This window comes from Apus apus, chromosome 3 (assembly GCF_020740795.1).
Source record: "Apus apus isolate bApuApu2 chromosome 3, bApuApu2.pri.cur, whole genome shotgun sequence".
Classification (NCBI taxonomy): domain Eukaryota; kingdom Metazoa; phylum Chordata; class Aves; order Apodiformes; family Apodidae; genus Apus; species Apus apus.
Window position 1 is genome coordinate 102,569,332 of NC_067284.1, and position 21,480 is coordinate 102,590,811.

A 21,480-nucleotide genomic window follows, 5' to 3' on the forward strand; every position below is an offset into this window, starting at 1 on the left:
CATATTGTCTCTTGAGTTGATTAAAATCTCCTTCAAAAGATGTCCCACAGTGTATGGCAACCCACTGAATCCCATAAACCATGCATTCAGCTACTCATCTCCAGTTCTCATTGCAAAATTTACTAGTTCACTCTACAGACAACTAAAGCAGACTTCACATCCATCCCATTTTGGTATCTCAGTGCTGAGACTAAAAAATTTGAAATAATACCGAGCTTTTTTCCAGTATCCTGCGGGAGTGTTTCTGCTACTTCTCTCTTGCTTTTGCCACCTGTCCCAGAAAACTAAAATTCTTGGAGAACCAGATTATAAGCAGCGTGACTGAGAAGTGAAATGAAGTGGAGGTGAATCCAGCTGCACTCACTGGAACAAGGGTGGGACTAGCTGGTGTACAGCAAACTTTCTACCATTTTTGCATGCTAAATATATTTAAAGAACCACTGGATTTTTAAAAAGGAAGTTAAAACCTAATTGGATAAAGTAGATCGTTTCAGATTTTATTAGTATTGATTTAAACTACATACTGTCAAAAAACATTCTGCAGCTGCTAAATGTCTCATGAGTGTTGCTTTGGTGTTTCTCCCAGAGCTGATCAGATGAAACATAGTGTTGTGTCCTTTTCACAGCAGCAACTGTCCCTTTCAAAGCTGTGTGTAAGTGCTAACTAGTCCTCACGCCACTGTCCTGACAGGAGAATACTCAGGCTTTGTTTTATTGTTTACAAATGGGGAAAACATCAAAGTGAAAAATTGCAGCATTGAAGAAAATGGCAGTTCTGGTGTCTGCACCTTCTGCATTGTTTGCAGCATTTTGTATGAAGTGGCTGTAGAAGGGAGCCTAGCCCCTGCCTTTTCCCTGATGCCAGCCGGCCAGTGCTGCCAGCTTTTTTTATAGACTATATGGGGAACTCTTTGGAAATTCTCTGTTTATATGCACACCATCTTGTCAGTGCAGGTGGGTGAGATGAAACTTACAGGCACCATGGGCTGAATTTCTTTACTGGACACAGGTAGCCTTGGTGCTCATCTAAAACACTCATCTGGGTGGGGAGAAACTTGATGAAATTCAACATGGGCAAGTGTAGAGTCTTGCATCTGGGGAAGAACAACCCCATGTACCAGTACAGGTTGGGGACTGATGTGCTGGAGAGCAGTTTAGGAGAAAGGGACCTGAGGGTCCTGGTGAACAGGAGGATGACCATGAGCCAGCAATGTGCCCTTGTAGCCAAGAAGGCCAATGGCATCCTGGGGTGTATTAGAAAGGGTGTGGTTAGTAGGTCAAGAGAGGTTCTCCTCCCTCTCTATTCTGCCTTGGTGAGGCCACATCTGGAATATTGTGTCCAGTTCTGGGCCCCTCAGTTCAAGAAGGACAGGAAACTACTTGAGAGAGTCCAGCACAGAGCCACGAAGATGATGATGGAGTGGAACATCTCCCTGATGAGGAAAGGCTGAGGGAAGCTGGGTCTCTTTAGCTTGGAGGAGACTGAGGGGTGACCTCATCAATGTTCACAAATATGTTAAGGGCAAGTGTCAGGAGGATGGAGCCAGGCTTTTTTCAGTGATGTCCAGTGATAGGACAAGGGGCAATGGGTGCAAACTGGAACATAGGAGGTTCTACGTAAACATCAGAAAAAACTTCTTTACTGTGAGAGTGACAGAGCATTGGGACAGGCTGCCCAGAGAGGTTGTGGAGTCTCCTTCGCTGGAGACATTCAAAACCCACCTGGACACCTTCCAGGGTGCTCTGGGTGATCCTGCTCTGGCAGGGCGTTGGACTAAATGATCTTTCGAGGTCCCTTCCAACCCCTAAGATTCTGATTCTGTGTAAGGTGAGTTTGGGCTGAGGCTCAGGTTTTGGCTGATGTGCAGATGGCAGTGTTATGTAGCCCTGCTGATGTTGCTACATAACTGGATTTTACACAGGGTAGGTTGTAGCAAAGAACATTAAATGTGCTGAAATATGTTTAATAGTGCCTATAATGATATTTATTTAGGCAACTGATGTAACTTTCTTATACCACCATGTCATCTCTTCACTGCCATCACCCTCTGCAGCTGCACACAGAATTGGTTAGTAGCTCAGTTTTCTCACCAGTCCAGTCCTTGGCCCAATTTTCTGCTACAGAACCTTGAGAGCATAATAGTTCTAGGCTGCATGTTCTGTACTGGCAACAACATCCAGCTTCAAAGTTACTTTATTTGGTTATAATCTTCTGTCATAGGGAGGTTTTGCAGTTGTAGCTTTATTGGTCAACAAGTATAGATTAAGTGTAGCAAACCTCTGCTGAAGATGTACAGAACAGTAGGAGAGGAGGAAAAACACAAACTTCATCCATGCTAAAGAGAAAAAGGAGACTTGTCATCCTGATGCTAATGAGTCATGCTGTTACAGAGCTCGTTCAAGAGTTTACAGTTGGTTTACAGTTTGCCTCTGAAAAAACAAATCATTGTTGAAGCTAGATGTGAGATTAATTTCTGTTTTTCCTTTTGTTGGGAATGATTTTCCACTTCAGTCTTTTCCTAAACTTTGCTCTGTATTAACTCAATCTGTGCTTCCTTTGTTTAGGTTCGATTTATTCTTCCTGTTGTCAGATAGAGGCAACCCCAATCCACCTTAGAGTTAGAGCCCTTCAGTTACTACGTTAATGCATTCATACAAGCCTTTCCTTTTGATATACTGGAGAGAGGAGAATTTATTATCTTAATTTAAATGAAGGATGGTTATGCAAGGAGCAACAGCTTGGTAAGAGAAGGTTTGGAAGGATAATGGTAATCAGTTTAGAATTTGGGAAAGAAGTGGGCTTGATAAGACATGGTTTTGAGGAACCAGGGCTGGATGCTGGTTCATGCATAAGGCTTGGGCTGAAAGAAGGCACAGAATAATGGCAGGAAAAGGAAGCAGAAAGACTACTGAGAAGTGCAGTGAATGCACAGGATGACAATAGGGTATGAGGCAGGCAGGCTAATGCAGATTCTTGAAGAAGCTTCAGCAAGTACAGAGGAGAGACAAAGGCCGAGGAATGATGGGATAGTCACAGCAAGGGGAAAAAAATGTAGTCTGTGTTTCTTCACAGTTCAAAGGGCAGCCAAACTCAGTCAAACATGGAAAAAAAAAAAAAAAAGTTTTAGAAGAGGAAAAAGAGCACAATTCTGTGAGGTTAAAAAAGTAGTAATAGGTTGAAGTAAGGAATGCTCTAGGAGACCTCGGGCAACACTGGGCAGGTAGCTGCAGGCTTGAGCACAACTCTTTGAAGGGTCCTGTACAGAAAAGCTGTGCCTGAAGTCTGAAAAAAATATGGAATGAGAAAGATTAAAGCTCAGATTCACCATGCCTAATTGCTGCCAAATACCCTGAGTCCTATGGACTGGCTTGTGTTCTCCAGAGATTTGTGTCCTGGTAACCTGCTAAACCTTCAGTCATTCCTGGAGTGAAGCTAGGCCACATTACGTAGATGATGTACAAAGTACATTATGCTCACTTTCTGAGTTTCCCTTTTATACTTACTTTCTGAAGAACTTTCAGAAGTTATTCAATGGTTAAGATTAGGAGAGTCTTTTGACATAAAATTGATGATTTTATTGATTCTGAAGAGGTGTTACCAACTTTAAATCAGAGCACAGCATTAAAATCTTGTGGGTATTCAGGACTGGATCATGACTGTGGCTATACTGGTGTGAATTAATAGATACTCAACAGAGTAAAATATAGAGCTGTTTGATAAAGGAAGTCCTTTGTCATATATTGTTCTGAAAGACTGGGTAAAAGCCTTGGTAGTGCTTCCCCAGGAGAATTAATATATTTTATGTTGCAAATTTAGCTCTTTGCAGTTAGGTTATTCCACATTATGCACAACCAACCTTTTAAGGGCAAATCAGTTCTTCTCCCAACAATGCTAGTGCAACATGTCATTGATTTTTAGAAGGAAATTGTCTTAATACTGAATCCAAATGCGTGTGCATTTGCATGTGTGGGGGTGCATACAGAAGAGAGAAAGGCCACTCCTGGTGTACAGGAGTTGCTTCTGTCTAGTATACTACTCTATTTGTACACCAACCTTCAGTAATAAAAAGCAAATTCTAGCTACTGAAGGAACAAAAAAAAGTAAAAATGTGTCAGTATATGTAGGTTGCAGAAGGCTGCATGTTCACTGCCTCTTGAAAAAAATAGTTAAAATGTAAGTTCTGTGTTTAGATGGTAAAAACTAACTTTGTGGGGGGAGTAAAAGAGACACACTAAAACAATTAGATAAAATCTGGCAACAAACAAGAAATACAAGAAAAAAAACCTGTCCTGTCTGCCAGCTGAAGAAGAATGCTTCCACAGTGACAGTATTCAAGAACTAAGCTTAACTCCCATGTTCTTCCTGTACTTCTTGGTAAGAAACTGTTTTATTTAAAAGTCAGTCAAATACACACTGTTAGCTCCTGAAGGCACAAGTTTCTGTTTCCACTTTTCTGCAACCCAGTGTGAAAAGAGCATTAGAAATGTAGCTGGTGATTTCTTCTGGGACAAGGAAACTGATTTCTAGGCCAGCTTAAAACCAGTGAAAGAGCATTATAGTGACCAGAGCAGTTGGTGCCCAGCACGGCATCGCCAGTTGAGAAGCTGCCCTAGTGGAGTCTAAAAGACAACTCCCATCATTCTCTCCTAAATCAGGATGTTGTAATGTGCTGCCTGAAAAATTAGGACTGTTATAAATGACTGTGCCAACCAGGAGCTGCAGTGTAGTCAAAAGGATTAAGAAAAAGCAAATCCCAGATTTAGATAGTCAGTACATCAGTCACAAATGGGAGTAATAATGTTTTTAATATATTTACCTTTTTATAGAGTCCTAATACAAAGCAAAAGTACATTTCAGAAAGGAGATCTTTAGATGAGAAAGATGTGTGTGCCAGGGAGCATGTGGCTGGGAGCAGAGGCCCTGCAGTTGCACAGAAGTCGGAGTGGCTCTGGGGTAGCTGAAAGTCACGTGCAAGCCATGGATATGACATGCAGTACCAAACCACTGATCACCCCAGGTGGGTCTGGCATATTCCCATACACAACATACTTGGTCTTTTAGGGCCAAAGTCCAAACTTCAAATTCAACAGAATGGTCTCTGTGAAGAGAAGGTATCCCTGAGTGTTGTATTCAAGAGGGTTGTCCTTTATTCCAACATGGAACACTGATAAGACTTTTTCTCCATTTAGTGATGCAGCTCTTTCTAAAACTTGTCAGAAGTAAAGATTGAAAAGCAGTTGATGGATTATCTTTCCAAGATTAAAAAATCACCAGCACTACTTTGTTTCTATACTGTTAAGCACAACCCTAGTCAAGGAAGCTTGTGTAAAATAAAAGCTTTTTCTGAAGTGCAGCTCTGAAACCTGGGACTGACTACACAACAAATTGGTAATCTAATTCATGGGGGTGAGTTTCTTGCATGTTGTGTGACAGCATCTGTAGAGCCAGCCTGAATTTTGGGAAGAAAGAAACTAAAAAATTACTTTCTGTGCCACAAACATGGTCTGTCTCAAGTGATCACCAGTGTCTGGGAAATTGCAGCATGGTCCTAGAAACAAAACTGTTATTCCATGTTAGAAGTTATCAAAAATGCTTGCTGAGAGGAGTGCACACCTCACTAAAACCCCTGATTATACCAGCAGAGGGAAGAAAGTACCTTGACAATAAACTGAAATTGTCTTTCTCAAAAATCATTCTGGTTATTACTCTCATTGGTCAGACTTTTCCTTCTCTGGATGAGCCACATCTCACGTCATCTATTAATTTATGTAGACTGCCTTAGTCAGCAGTATTCTTTCAACAGGCATTTGCTCATCCTGCTTCAAATATCTTGCTAGCATCAAGACTTCTTTGTGATACTGGTATATCTTCTGAAAGCCTGCCAGGAATATTAAATATGTAGGGAGTCTAAGCTTGATTGTCCTTTATGCCCTAGTCTCTAGAGCATAGACTCCCAAAGTTAATCTGTCTGGAAAAATGCTGTCAGTGGCAGCAAATTCTGCTCCTGTGCTGGCCCACGTGTGTACATGACAGCATGGGGGCTTCTAACCCCCAATAACTGAAGCCTTTTTGTTTGTTAGTTTGTAGATTCAAAGGAGAGTGTTTCCTGCAGTTCCATTTCTCTCACTTCTTCTAACATGATTTGCCAACCTTTTGATTCTCCTGCCTTTCCCCTCTCTTAGCAAGTCTACTTCTCTTAATCACAATCCCACACGTCACCTTGTCATAGTCCTCTACCAGAACTCCAGAGGCTGACCATGACCTCCAAGTTCTTGCTCACCATCCTATTTCACACCCAGCTCCCACAAACTAGAAGCTTGGCTCTGTGTCCTTAGCCACCCCACCTTGTACTCGCACCCATGGAAGGATTACAAACCACTACAGACAGCAGTGACACCACATTAGCAGTAACAGTATGGACAGGTACATGGAATGTGCATCTCCAAGTACTTTGGGAGGTGTCTCTGCTGCCAGCACCCAGCATCAAGTTGTCATTTGTGCCTACAATGGGAGCCTCTTCTACAGCCTGTTAGCCTACACCTCACAAGATTGTTGCATACAGTCTATTTTACTGCTCTCTTGACCTGCAAGCACCTGGGTTTCCTAAATATACGTGAAGAGAGGTGGCCCTGAGACAAGAGATTGTGTGTATTAAATAACTTTTCTCAGTGAACAAACTGTTAAGATAAATAGCCACACATCTTGATTTGCATTTGTCAAGAAACTTATGTTCTGAGAGATGATACCTGGAAAAAAAAGAATTCCATCAAATAGTGCCTAACTGGGAAAACTGAAAACAACAGAAAATATATAAACTTTTTCTGGCAGTCTTTGATTGCCTTTTTCAGCAGTCTGTACCTCTGAGAAGATCCTGGAATCTGGAACTCAGTTTGTTTCCTTTGTGTTTGCAAGGCACTCAATTTTTTTCCTCTCCTCCCTGCCTCCTGTTGGCACAATGTTCTTATTGTGATATACAAACAACCAATGAGGGATAATAAAGGCAGGTTGGTGAGGAGGGTTATAAACATGCTCAAGTGACCTGCAGCTGGAGTGTAGAAAAATACATATATCATACTGATTGTTGTTTATCTTTGCGTGCTTGACAAGCAGAACATCTGTGTTTAGATAACACAGGCCTGTGATAAACTTAGAGGCACCCTGTCAAACATGCTTGAAATTCCAGCCCTGCTACGAAGATCAAAGCACAGTGGTAAACTTCTCGTGTGTGAATCCCTGAAAAACAGGCAAAACCAGCAGGTTTGGTGATCTTCCAGCAAGGACCGAGCTCCACGGTGCCTGCGTCCCCCCTGCTCATGTGCCTCTGCCCAGGGGCTGCTTTGGGGATGCTCCAATTAGAGAGGTAACAAAAATAGATTTACTCTTTGCATCTCATCTGTGGTTTTGTGGTTGTTCCTGTGTCCTGCATGTGTCAGCTCATTTTGGCACTGTCGGCAGGATCCAGGAACAGACTGGCCGGCAAAAAAAAAGTCAGGGACTGGGGAGGCCATGACAGTGACTCCCCATATTCCAGGATGGCCAAGTTCAGAGTGCTGAAACCCCATAGCCACTGTCCAGGCTACACTGGCTCTGCCAGAACATGGCCTGAAGTAGATGATGGAACAGTGGTTACCCCCTCCCCCCCAGCAACTGAAACAACTATGTGCAGGTTGCCATGGAAAGTGGCATTCAAGCCTTCTCAACTTAGTTGGGAGATGGGGATGATTATTACTTACCAGTCTTAGAGCTCTTGATTATGAAGTTGTTGCATTACGGAGTAAAATGAGAGAGATGGAAAAGGAAGTTGGGACTTTACAAGATGCAAAGGCAATCATGCAAGAAGTCATTACTGCTCAAGCAGAGAGGTGCCATTGGCCACAAGGTACTGTAGAGCAGTTGGTAGCATGTATTGCTAATAAACAAAGGGACAGATATGGAAAAAGTACAGTTTTGACTTCCTAAGTTCATGCCCTTGCCACAAAACCTTCATGGGATCCTGAGGAATGGGATGTAAATACCTGGAGTGAATCCTCAGACTCTGAAGTGGAGTGTGAGTCAGATTTAGAAGGCAGGGAGGTGGTAAAAGCACAACCCCTATAAAAACGAAGGGACAGCAGGAACAACCTGGCAGGAGCATGCAGATCAGGCATATTTATACCCTGAAAGAGTTAAAGGAATTTTTTCAGATCAGTCAGTAAAGGAGTGCAGAAGGCATACTGGCATGGATTTTGCAAGCTTGGGATGGCAGAGCTGCATCTTTCCACTTATTAATGGGTGAAAAATATTTATCAAGCTCAGCAGCCCATTGATGGTCAGAGAGAAGGAGGCCTTTCTCAGCTGGAAAATACTAGAGGTTCTGATGGGCAAGATGCACCTAGGCTGTATTAAAGGTTGCATGCAGCAGTTGTACCAGCATATGCCGAACCCATTAGATTAGGAAATCTGTGTACAATGGAGGAGGGTATTAATTTAGTGTGGCAGATGGGGATGGCTTATGTGTTATGGTCATGAGATCCAGTCCAGACAGTGCAGCAGTAGCGGGAAATATCAAAACACAGCTTTTGAGAGGAGTGGCTGCCTCACTAAAACCCTTGATTATACCAGCAGTCACAAGTGCTACTGGTAATGTAGCCACCCCAGAGATACCTTGAGGGAAACCAGGGCTGGGACCGTCTGTGCAGGTGGTGGATAAAGGAAAGCCGGCAAGACGGAAAGGAGTTACAGCACAAGTGACAAGGCAACAAACATGGAATGATCTTTGTAATCTGGTGTTCTACTATCAGAAATAAATGGGGTCACAACATCAGAAATGTTTCACTGATGGCAGAAGCTAGCACCTATGCAAAAAAGCCAACTGCCCCCGGCCCCACTGCCAACTCTGCACCCACCTTCCTCCCCTGCCTGCCACCTCCAGGCAAGGCACTGCCTGGCAAATGGCAAACGTGCAGAAATGAAGGTTTGGCAGGTCCTCCCAAAACTGTCACCACTTTAGCCTCTTACCTTGAGAGCAACCTAAGCCACTATGTTCCTTTAGCCGTAAAGGGGCGGTCTGAGGGGGATTTTACATGTGTTAGCTCTAGTAGATACTGGAGCTGAGGCTACTGAATTACATAGTAATATTAATCATAAAGAAGCCACATCACAGATCTGTGGACTGGGGGGAAACAGGACCATGCCCTCTGAGCTCAGATTACCTTAACAACAGAAAATACCCCTCCATTTACCATGGCTGTGTTAAGTGCTGCAATTAAAGAATACATTTTGGGGATTGATGTGTTGGCAGAATGAACAGTTGAAACTTTAAATAGTTGCTTCTGCTTTGGGACTTTGCAAGCAGAATTCATTATTCCATCTATAATCCCTAAGTGGGATCCTGTTTTGCTGCCCATGCCTGCAAAGGTGTAATATATTCCAGACAGGGGGGATGAAATTACTCAAACTGTTCCAGCACTTCCACAAATGGGAATCGTTAAGGAAACTGTGACTGTTTTCAATAATCCTATTTGGTCTGTTCAAAAACCAGACAGCACTTGGAGAAAAACTGTAGATTACTGAGAACTGAACTCAGTCTCCCTCCCACACACACCTGCAGTTATGGTACCAGACATGGTTACTCTTACAGAAAACAATTAGCAAAAATGTACAACTCTGGAAGATGCTGGTAGATCTTGCTAATGCTTTCCTTTCAACATCCATCGCTTCTGAAAGCCAAAACCTGTTTGCTTTACCTTGCAATAAAAGCAATATATTTCCAAGTATTGCCTCAGGGATACAGGGATTGCCTCCACGTGGCTGCCAAGTGACAGCAGCTGATGTAGCCCCATGGCTAGGTAGCCTGACTGTTTACCATTGTATTGATGATCTATGGATTCTGGCAGAGTCACAAGAAATTGAAGTAGCTGACAAACTGACTAAAGCACATTTACAGAATCAAGTCTGCCCAATTAATCTGAAGAAAATACAGGGCCCTGATCCTGCTCTACAATTTTTGGGAATAGTTTGGCATTCAAAAAAGCATCTGCCCTGTTGACTTGTTCAAAGACTGCATTTACTCCCCTAATTCTGCACAGAGGGCAATAATACTGCAAGTAAATCTAATATAATGTCTTTGTTCTGCCATAGTTCTGTTCTTTTTCCTGTACCTTCACATTTTGTTGGACTCTCTGCTGCATTGCACAGTGCACGCTGCAAGAACCTGCTCACTGTATGAGTGGAGTCTTTCTGCTACATGGATTATCTTAGTATCTTACAAGAGATGAGCACTACAGTCTTTCCTTTAGTGAGGTCACTATTATGGTCACTTCCCTTGAAACTTGAGTTTCCATGAAACTTACAGAAACTTAGTATTTTTGAAATTGCCTATTTCATACAGACTTCACAGAGAAGCCATAACAGGATGGAAAAGCCAGTAGGAGGGGAAGGAAGGACATTATGGTATTACATTAGACTAGAAGAAATCTTGCTACCCAGCACACCCTTTCTTCTGCACTGTGTAGCAGACTCCTAGCACTGTGACCAAAGTGAGGGTGTCTGAAGGATCACTTCTGGTTCTGAACATTGTGTGTTCTGTAGCAAGCCCATTAGGAATGGGGCAGTCCTCCATGGGCCAAGCACTTTACATACCTGACAAAAGGAGTGCTCCTGTCCTTAGATGGTATTTGTCTCAGTTGCTTTCTCATCTCTGAGGACTGGAAAGGATTAAATTTACTCACAAATGGGCACAAGAAAAGACCACAGCTGCCTGTGGGATTCGAAAAGCTAGGCCAGGTGGCAGCAGCTAAGTCATTCTCAAGGAAGTCAAGAGAAGCACTAGCAGCTAATTGCAATTAGCCAGACTAGCCAAGAAAATTAAATTTTGGCTGCATAATGACTGCTTAAGGGTTGCTTTAAATCCTGGAAACACCTTGATTGCTCTGCAAAAACCAGGCCACAGGTGAAATGATATTAGGAACTGGTTAGTTTTGATACGAGCTTGAAAATCTCAATGAAGATAGCTGTTGCATCTGGAGATGTTTGTAGTGCTGAACCAGAGCTGAACTTAGCTGTCCTGTGGCCTGTCAGGCACTGTTTGTTACAGGAGTTCGGGTAAGTGTAGGGTCTTTAGTTATATTACAATATTTGTTGTGGTTTTATTGACTGTGACCAGGAATAGAAGTCATTGCTTCTGTTGGGAGGATCCTTGCCTTCATAGTACTGTGTCAGGGGAAAATTGTTGTTCAGGGAGATACATCAAAGCTGAAGAAAGAACTTGTTGCTCTGGACATGATACCTGGGTTTGATCCCTATGGCTGTGGGTCGGTCTGTAGAGTTTGTTTCTCTTTGTGTGTTGTCTTTTATATAGCTGGAATAAAAGTGAATTAAACTAAAGTGAAGTAAGGGAGGGGAAAGTAAGTTTGTAAGAGGCTTATTTCTGGATGGGCACATTCTCTCTTACTATTTTTCATCATGATTTGTGTTGTGTTGTATATACCTCTGCCTTTAGGGTGCTTAATGGACTAGGGTAGGAAGAGTATAGCTCTGCTTCCTATGCTCTATGCGTTTAAGTCCACTTAGTTCATTTGCATTCAAGGAACTAAAAAACATGCATTCAGTTCTCTTAGTTTGAACCTGGAAAAACAAACAAACAAAACAAAAATAAAAACTGTACAAACTAAAACACTCTACAAAATAAAAACTAGACCTTGACTGTTACGAATGGGCTTGACGTGATTGGAAAGGATTGCCTGTACATGCTCTTCTGCTTTGATGTATTTATTTTGCCACAAGTGGAAATGTCTGAAAGGTATTAAGATAGCCATTCAAGAGAGAAATTACCTCCTGACTTTGTAGGAACAAATGAATATGGGAGGGGCTGGAGAAGATAACAGGATGCTAATGACATGACTTGTTTGAAATTCTGAGTGCCAGTTTTGATTGCTGCTTCTGCCTTATACTTATTTTCTGACAATAAACTCTCCTAGATATTTTTGTGAGGAGTCAGAAGTAAAACTGCTGATGGAGCCAAAGTCATAAATGAAGTCTGATCCATTAACACCCTCAAAAAATGTGGAAGACACAGACTTTTGGTTTTTATTTAACTTTTTAATGGAAAGCTTGTAAAAGGGCAAATATACATTCACACTGCTGTCAGCCTTCTCAAATATCCACAAGTTTCCAATTAGTTTTTGCTGTCTTCATTGGTATCTCAGCTCCTGTGGCATTGATCTATTAGCAGTCCCCATCCCAGCTCTGCCACTGATAATGGCATTTTGTGTCTATTACAGAGGATACTGCTTCACACTCACATGCCTTTCCTGTTCTGCAGAAGACCAAAACAACTGGCAAAGATTAAAATAACCACTGTATAACAAAAGTAATGACATAACATGATGTTTACTAACAATTAGACTGAAATTAATAAACTCCATGATTAAAAATTCCTAATTGTTTTGAGAGAAGAGTCAGTGAATAATCTATTTGCCATAGGGCATCACACTCTTATGTGATGTTTTTGTGCAACCTTCATCCCTGGAAGTCTGAAGAAAAAAAAAAAGTTACACTCCTATGCAGAATAAGCCTGCTGACTCAGCTTCCCACATAGATAAAAGTTACTTTCATAAGAGTTCTTACAAGAGCAGCACATATCATCATAGAATTATTTGGGTTGGAAGGGACCTTAAAGATCATCTAGTTCCAACCCCAACTGCCATGGGTAGGGACAACTTTCACTAGACCAGGTTGCTCCATGCCCCATCCAACCTGGCTTTCACCACTTCCAGGGATGGGGCAGCCACAGCTGCTCTGGGCAACCTGTGTCTCACCATCCTCACAGTAAAGAATGTCTTCCTAATGTCTAACCTAAATCTCTCCTCTTCCAGTTTAAAGCAATCCCCCCTTGTCCTATCACTATATGCCCCTGAAAAACGTCCCTCCCCAGCTTTCCTGTAGCCTCTTCTGGTACTGGAATGCTGTTATAAGGTCTCTCTGGAGCCTTCTCTTCTCCAGACTGGACAATCCCAAGATTCTCAGTCTGTCCTCATAGGAGAAATGCTCCAGTCCTCTGATCATCCTCATGGCTGTCCTCTCAACTTGCTCTAACAGCTCCCTGTCCTTCTTATGTTGGGAGCTCCAGAACTAGACACAGTACTCCAGATGGGGTCCCACAAGAGCTGACTAGAGGGGTAGCATCACCTCCCCTGACCTGCTGGCCATGCTTCTTTTGATGTAGCCCAGGTCACAGTTGGCTTTCTGGGCTGTAAGCACACACTACCAGCTCACATTGAGCTTCTCATCAACCAATACTCCCAAGTCCTTCTCCTCAGGACTGCTCTCAATTCATTCTCCACCCAACCTGTATTTGTGCTTGGGATTGCCTCATCCCAGGTGCAGGACCTTGCACTTGGCCTTGTTTAACTTCAAACAGTTTGCACAAGCCCATCCCTCAAGCCTGTCAGTGTCCCTCTCATGGCATCCCTTCCCTCCAGTGTATCAACCTCACCACACAGCTGAGTGTCATCAGCAAACTTGCTGAGGGTGTTGTATGCCTTCCTGTGAAGGAAGTTTATTTTACTTTATCTGCAGTTACTTTTTCTATGTTTGAAATCTTAATGTCTCTCCTCAGTTGTCTATAGCCTCAGCTCCAACATCTTATAGATGGTGTGCTCTAAACTTTTGCCTTTCAGTTTAGTGGAGCTGAGAAAATGAAAGATGTTTTTTATTCTAAACTTACAGTTGTTGTATTGCCAGACACAAGTTCCTTTCACATCATGAGCTCTCCACTTGGATACAAGAAGAGTTTGCCCCAAGGACCTGAGAACTGGTCTGCAACCAGTAGCACTGATACCAATAACATTGTGGTCACAGGTTGATATGATCAGAGGTAGCTTCTAGGCAATGGAGATTAATTTCAGTATGTTTGTGTGAGAAACATTTTCTTTTTTGTTTTACTGGACCTTCTTTTTAAGGTGGAGTTTTTAAAGTGAGATGCTGGTTAGGTTAAAACCCACCAGGGATCATTAACATGCAAGACTAGACAAATCTGTGTTGGAATTACACCAATTCTAGGTGGAATCGAAAGCAGTCTATTAGAAAGAAGAACTTAAGTCATGGAGGTGTATCTGTTCATTCAGATTTGAGCAAGTGTCTGGTTTTAATATTCTGGAAATACAAAAGAACAGAAACTCTGTCTCAGGCAGGATTTGAGAGTTATCCAATAAATACAACATCAGAGGCAGTCACTTTTTTGGAGAAAACAGTAGTTCTTGACTAGTTCTAGAAATATGTTGGCCTTGGTCACAAGAAATACCACTCAAGAAGTTAACTTAATTATAGCTAAGGTAACTGGGAAGCAGTTTAGAACAATGAGCCCAGAGGCTGGGTTTCAGTTGCTAAGGATAAACAAGAAATTGTGCTGAAGAACAGTATAAATAATTCCAGAACATAGCAGATCTTTTAAGGCAAAATATGCTCAATTAGATACAATGGCTGAATTTTCAAGCACACCTGTACAGTTCTGCTGAAATTAGTGGTATATACAGACACAAGAGGCAGAAATTATTTATCTTTGAAAATCAAACCTTTGTATCTTGCTGATTAGGTACCATATGTTGTTTGGCCCTTTTTTATTTTTCCAGCTTTTCTTGTAGCTGGCAACAACTGCATGTACCAAATACTAAGGAGGTAAACAAAACACCAGGAGGCAGTCAAATACATTACTTTTAAAAGCAGCAGAATTCATCCTAGACATGATCTGAAAAGGAAAATGCTTGTTTTCATGTGGATTTGTCCAAAACGTGCTGCTGCTGTCCTTGCAGTCTGATGAACAAAGGGGGAGCATTAGAAAAGGTAACTATCTCAAAAGTGTAGTTCAACAAAATAATCCCATTTCCAAATTCCAAAAGGCAGAGGTTTTTATAATTTAAGGGAACTGGATGAGTGGGATCATTGGTTTTGACCTGAACTACCTGGTTACTGTGGTGTGTGATTTATGCCACTGTTGACATCCTAACACAAAATTTAACTACCTGCAGCTCCAAAGTGGCCTTTGTTTTGCTGTACAGTGATAATCTAGTCCTACTTTTTAAAAAAATATTTTTTTTTTCTTTTTTAAGTTTTTTTATTAGTTTGGGGTTTTTTTAAGGATTTATTACATTCACAAAGCAGGGCTGGCTGATACTGACACTTCATGACAGTGTCTGGAATCACAAGGTGCAAGTGAGGACAGCCTTTGGGTTTAGGAGTTACACCAAGACTGCATATGATAATATGTAGTAGTTACATTGGCAAGCCACAGACAAATGTAATGTCATGGAACAGCTCACACCTGCAAGGAAGAAGCTGTCATAAATTGATGTTGTCAGGATCTGCAATAGCCACATTCCATATCAAGAGCATCAGTCAACATAGCGAAAATGCTATCCTGTGAGAAAGAATGAAAGATAACATCATTGTTTAAATATCCATATGCAAACCCTCCTGTGAAACTGAACCACTGCCACCAATGTACTTGAATGGCATGTGCTTTGCTCTAGAGATGAAGGGGAAGGCAGTATGATCCAGTTTTGAAATACAGACCAAGGTTGATTTTTTTTTTTTGTGCTTTTGATTTTATTAATTTTCCCCCAATTCTTTTGCACGCTGCAACAAATAGAGGGGTTTATTATTGTAGATTGGTAAACTGGCAAACAAGTCAAGCCAGCAGTCTCAGATGTCAAGATCTTGTGGACTTTGGCAAGTAGCCTGGCCCAACGATCTGAGTGTGCTCGTGTGGTGCTGTTGGGGGTCTTCCTCACTCAGGTCTTCTCTGCCTGTCCTCATTGTTCAATGGGGATAAAAGACAACCTTTATCCACAGGGCACATTTGAGCCTTTGGGACAGTCATTGGAAGTTTTGTAGAGGTTATATATTGATTTGCTTTCCTGAGAGCTGCTGCAATCCAGAGCACTGCAGAATGATGTGATGTTAACACACACAGGCTGAGTAAACCAGCTTGTCACAAACTCAGTAAAAATAAACACATAAAAAAGAAGCCAAGCAGTAATAGGTATGTGCTAAAAGCCCTTTTGTGACTGGTGAATGTGTAGCATAATTAATGTCTCCTTGTGGCTGAGGGATTGCAGAGGGTCAGATTCCCACCTGTCCTTAAGTTTGATCCTTGCATGACACACTTTGTTAACTGGAATACCTGTGTTACTGATCTGAGACCAACTTGGTGCTAGGCTGTGTGTGTGCTTGCCACAAATGGAAGGCAGAGGATCCCAGAATGATGTGAAGAGACTCATTCCCTGTTACTCCAAGTTTCTTTCTTCTTTAATTCATTGGTTTGGCGCCTCATTTGGAATCTTTTGCTCATTTTTAAAGGCCGTAGCAGTTCCACGTTTGTGCCTTGAGGGGCTGCACGCTTCAGCTAAGGTGCTTCCCTAGGAAGTTTATTTGGTGCTGCTGGACTGCAGCGTGCTCTCTTCGTAAGGAGGCACTGGGTCTGGAGAGAGCTCAACATGAGCCCCGTCCATGGGAGTCTTCATGGTGGCCTCCTCATAAGATGGAGGCAAACACACAGTGAGGAACGTAGCATCAGGGAGCAGAGTGGAGTAGTGGAAACTCTGTTCACTGTTCCAGGGCAGCATGGAAAGGAAACTGGACACGTCGTGCTCGGGTGTGTCCTCTGGGAGGTCGATGCTGAAGATCTGCCCCTGCGGGGTGGGGCGCTGGCAACGGCGGTACAGGAAGAGCAGCAGGAATGCCAGGAAGAGCATCATGGTGGCAGGCAATATGATGCACAGAAATGGTTCTATGTCATCTTTGGTTGAACTTTTCTGTTGTCTGCTCTGTAATTAAACCAAATAGGTCACGTGTTGGATTCCTGAAGACCTCTTAATACACATTCTCCCCCTGCTATCACCCAGCCACTGCTTTTCTAAGTTGCCTTCTCTTTGCACTAGTGGCACTTGAGCAACACTGTCAAATTCTATTTGCTGGTCCGTTTAAACAAAATACTTTGACAACCCGAGACAAAAGAAATACAGAAGTTGCAATAAGTGGTGGGTTTCTAGGAAACCCTGTCTCCATGGGTGGAAAAAAAACTAGCAACCTGGAACTCTATGTATTTTAGTACAAGGTTTTATTATTCTTGGATTATGCTGGGATTATGCTGGGACCAGACCCCTTTGTGAGAGACTGGTTAAGCTTTTAAAACCTGGGAGAACACTGAAGTGCAGAGGAGTGGGGCTGGGGATCCACCATCTAGTGTTGTTTCTTTCTGTTTGGGAAACTGTACTGGTTACTTTCAAGAACAAATATTACGATCACTGTCCGTTTCATCTGGACCCACTGCCTACAATACCTATTCTTTGGGCTGTTCTAACCTTACAGAACAGGCCCAAGCAAAACATGGTGTGTCAGGACAGCCTGGACTGGGGACTTCTCTTGAGCTTGTTCTGACAGTTATCCAAGAATCATTTTCCCTGTTTAAAATTGTGGAAAAGAACTTCTGGTGTAAGAGTAATACCAGTTGTGACTATTTGGTCAGCCCAATCTCCTGCAAAATCTAACATAGAAAGCCTTTGTCCCACAGCTTTTGAACTGTTCAGTAGTGTTTACAGGAGTTCTAAGCCTTTTAAAATTTTTAAATAATACTTGTGCTTCCCTGTTGTAGTAGCTTCAGTTTATAAAATTTAAGATATCTTATTTCCAGTCTGACCCTATTTAGCTCTAACTTCTAATAAATTGATCTCATTTAGAGTCTAGTCTAGAGAGGGGGAAAACCCCAAACCCTAAAATGACATTTATTTTCAACTCATTCCCTTTGTAAGTACTCAAAGGCTGTAATCAGATGTCTTTTTCACATTTCTGTGGTGAGACTAAACAGATTGAAGTATCAGATTTTCTTTATTTTGAATGAAAGCAGCTTTTCAAGCTAGGAGAACTCAGGAGGTTTTTTCCTCCAAAGTATTTGGAAGCAGGGATGCAAACAGGCTGTTTGCTCTAAAGGCTTTATGAAAAGAGCCAGTAACTCCAGTGTCCCCTTATTCAGTGACAACTTTTTATGCTTATTCTTCCTAAAATCACAGTCCTTCCTTTAGCCACAAAATCACAATGTAACCTGTGATAACCAGACATTATTTAGCCCTCCAATTCTTTGTCATATTACTAAATTCTTAATATGTGGTCATTCTAAGAAGAATCACAGAATCTTAGGATGGTTAATGTTGGAAGAGACATTAAAGATCATCAGATTCCAACCTCTCTGCTATGAGCAGGGACACCCCACACTAGACCAGGCTGCACAAGCCTCATCCAGCCTGGCCTAGAGCACCTCTAGGGAGGAGGCTTCCACCACTTCCCTAGGCAACCTATTCCAGCACCTTCCTACCCTCACGGTGAAGAATTTCTTCCTGATGTCTAACCCAAATCTCCCTGCTTTCAGTTTAAAATTGTTAGCCCTTGTCCTATCCGCACATGCCCTTGTCAAAAGTCCCTCCACAGCTTTCCTGTAGCCCCTTCAGGTCCTGGAAGGTGCTGTAAAGTCTCCCCGGAGCTTTCTCTTCTCCAGGCTGAACAACCCCAACTCTCTCAGCCTGTCTTCATAGCAGAGCTGCTCCAGCCCTCTGATCATCTTCATGGCCCTTCAGTGGACCCTCTCCAAATATCTTTCCTTTGCTGAGGGCTCCAGAGCTGTATACAGTATTCCCAGTATTCCATGGGTGGGGTTTCACAAGAGCAGAGTAAAAGAAGAAAGGAAAGTAAATAGGTTTTGACTTCTAACAAATAGCATAGACTTCTGCTTTGTTGGTTTTTTTGCTTTTTTTTTCCTGACATCATGTGGGTCTGAGACCACAGCCATTAAAGTAAATGTACAAATAAAAAAAAATACATGGCAACTATTGTGGATTAGCTATTAAGCTTTTTTCTCCCAGGTGTCTTTTACCACAAAATTGCATACTCAAGAACAATCTCATATTTACTGATCATTTCTTATTAAAGGGTTTCTGGCAGTACAAGCTGTTGTCTTATCTGACCATTAAATGAGCTACAAGATACTGTAGAGTTAGAAGAAGCTGTTCGGCTATTATTCTAATGTAAGTGTTGAATCATCTTTAAGAAATGAGGACATTTTCTTTAAAATGTTTGTTAATGCTTTATTATCGTGTCTTATGAGGTGCATAAAACACTTCCTAGGAAAATGAGAAAAAGCATTCTGTCTTATGTTTGTGCACAGACTCACTGATACTGCTATGCTAATTATATTTTTATAATACATATTTAGAAAAGATGAGGTTATACGGGGCAGCATTATCCATGATCAGTGAAGATCATGGATGACTTTTGAGATGCAAATGTAAGTTTGGGCTTTAATACATAGGGTTTCAGCCAGGTTAAGTGTTCTTTGCATCTGTGAGTTGTGCACTAATTTGATTTGTCAGGATAGAGGGTGAGATAGCCAGTGTTTCTGACATGGGACTAGTAAGATGTATATAAAGCCTCATTCTCTTACCTTTAAACTCAGGGAAATTTCCCTTTGAGTTTTACTGAGAGGAAGTTTTTGTTTTAAGTAAGAGCCAAAGACAGCACAAGCTTTGTGTGCTGGTGGAAGCATGGACTAGTGTTATGGTTGTCCGACATGGCCTCACACAAAGACTGGATTTTTGAGAATGCAGAGGATGGCAAAGGGACAGAGAAGGGACTAGTGGGTTAGATAAGGATTTGAAGCACAAGGTAAACATTCATGTTTCTGGAGTGAGGAGCTTTGGACTCATCAGGGGAGTGGAGAGTGGAAAAGGGAGTGGATCAGAATTGTGCACCAGAGTGGGTGGAGAGACTCGGCTTGTGAGGAGGATGCACAAGAGCAAAGCTGTGGGGAGAAAAGCCAAAAGGAAACGGAGAATGAGGGACAGTAGGATTGGACAGGACTACTGTGTATCTAAAACGTCCTGTTTTCCCAGAATTGATTTTTAGTAGGATGGTTTGGCTGTTGTACAGTAATGTTTATTATCTTCCTTTCACTTATACCTTTGTAGGACCTGAAGCAGAGGGTCACTTTTCCAAAACACTGGTCACAGGTTAGGAGCAGTAAAGCCTTTCATTAAGTAATCTGCTGACTTTTTTTTTTTTTTTTTTTTTTTAACATGCTGGAGCATGTCCAGTTGCCAGTTTACAGATTACATGACCTGTATCAGTTCAGAGAAGCTTTGACTCGTCCATGTTGAGAAAGGAATGAAATACAGAGTGCAGCCCAGTTCCATGACTGAGTAATGGAATGGGTTTAGAATCGAACTCTGCATAGACAAAAGAAGCCTAGTACCTGGCTTTGAAGGGAATGATCTAATAAGGCCAAATATGGGTTTAAATAAAGCCTTTGGTTAAGGCTTTTTTTTCTTTTAAAACAGGTGTGGAAACGTTGCCATTCTAACTATCACATTGCTACTGATGAGGTAAACTTTTAAAATTACAGAGGCATTTTAAAAATACTTTTTCTCCTGTTTTGACTCCCTTTCATATTACAACTGTACATTTTGTCTCTGAGCTAAGTAACACAGCCAGTTAATTTGCTAATGCTGTGTGACTCAGATGTTTTCTGGAGTTATATGTGCACCTTAAATTATTATTTCAGATCAGGGAAATCCTTTTGCTGTATCCCAGGCAGAGGCAGAAAGGCAGGCTGTGTTTTCATCTCTGAGGGCTCTTTCCCTCCCCCCACTTGCCTGCATGTGACCCTCTCTCACAGAAGTAATCAGCGCGCAGCCCGGGGAACCAGAGTTCATTGCTGACTGCTACTGACTGTCAACATCTGCAGAAAGGCTTCACGGGACCAGATCCAAAGTGTAAACGTGTATTTAAAAGAAAGGAATAGCAGAATGCCTTATGCTTAGAAGAAATAATTCAACTTCTTTAACTGCCACTCCAGCAAGATTTTTCCATCTAATCTTTTTCTTTCCCCACAAATGTGTTTCAAACAACTTAACAGTAATAAATAAATGCTCTGACTCTATGTAGTGGAACATTACTGCTTTGATACATCACAATACCCAGGTATTTACTCTGTGCTAGACAGTGAGGCATCACACAGACATACACGTGCATGCAAAGTCAAAGGACGTGCCACAGAGACGAGCAGGGGGTACCGACCTGAAGCTCTGTTTCCAGAAGCGGCCCACCCGGTTCGCTGTCTAGCCAGTCGTAGTTTCCCCTGTCAGCGTGTCCAAATTTTCTCCAGCTGCTGCCTAACAGCCACCTCATGCTTTCATTAACCTGATCTCTTCTGTCTTCGTGCCTCCACCTTGCTTTGCTGCCGGCCACAGTGTCCCCGCCTCCCAGCCTTGCCCCAGCTGGGCTGCTCGCAGATAATGATCCCTCGGAAATGATATCCTGTGTGTAGTGGGGGAAAAAAAAAAAAGAAGTTAGACACCCTCCCTATCATCAGGAAGCCAAGCAAATAGATCTCAGAGCCTCTCCCCACTTCCAACTCAATCTCTCTGGATTTGCCTCGGTGGCCTACATTACCAGCA

The 21,480-nt window shown here is 42.2% G+C and overlaps 1 protein-coding gene across 1 annotated transcript; it reads right to left on the minus strand.

The window, feature by feature from the left end:
- Positions 1-16,000: 16,000 nt before the first annotated feature.
- SMIM28 (small integral membrane protein 28) lies at positions 16,001-21,266 on the minus strand. Its single transcript, XM_051614763.1, has 2 exons — positions 21,101-21,266; positions 16,001-16,803 (listed from the first exon to the last, which is right to left on the minus strand). Exons 1-2 carry the CDS (start codon positions 21,209-21,211, stop codon positions 16,405-16,407), a joined length of 510 nt encoding a protein of 169 aa, XP_051470723.1. The 5' UTR covers positions 21,212-21,266; the 3' UTR covers positions 16,001-16,404.
- Positions 21,267-21,480: the final 214 nt, after the last annotated feature.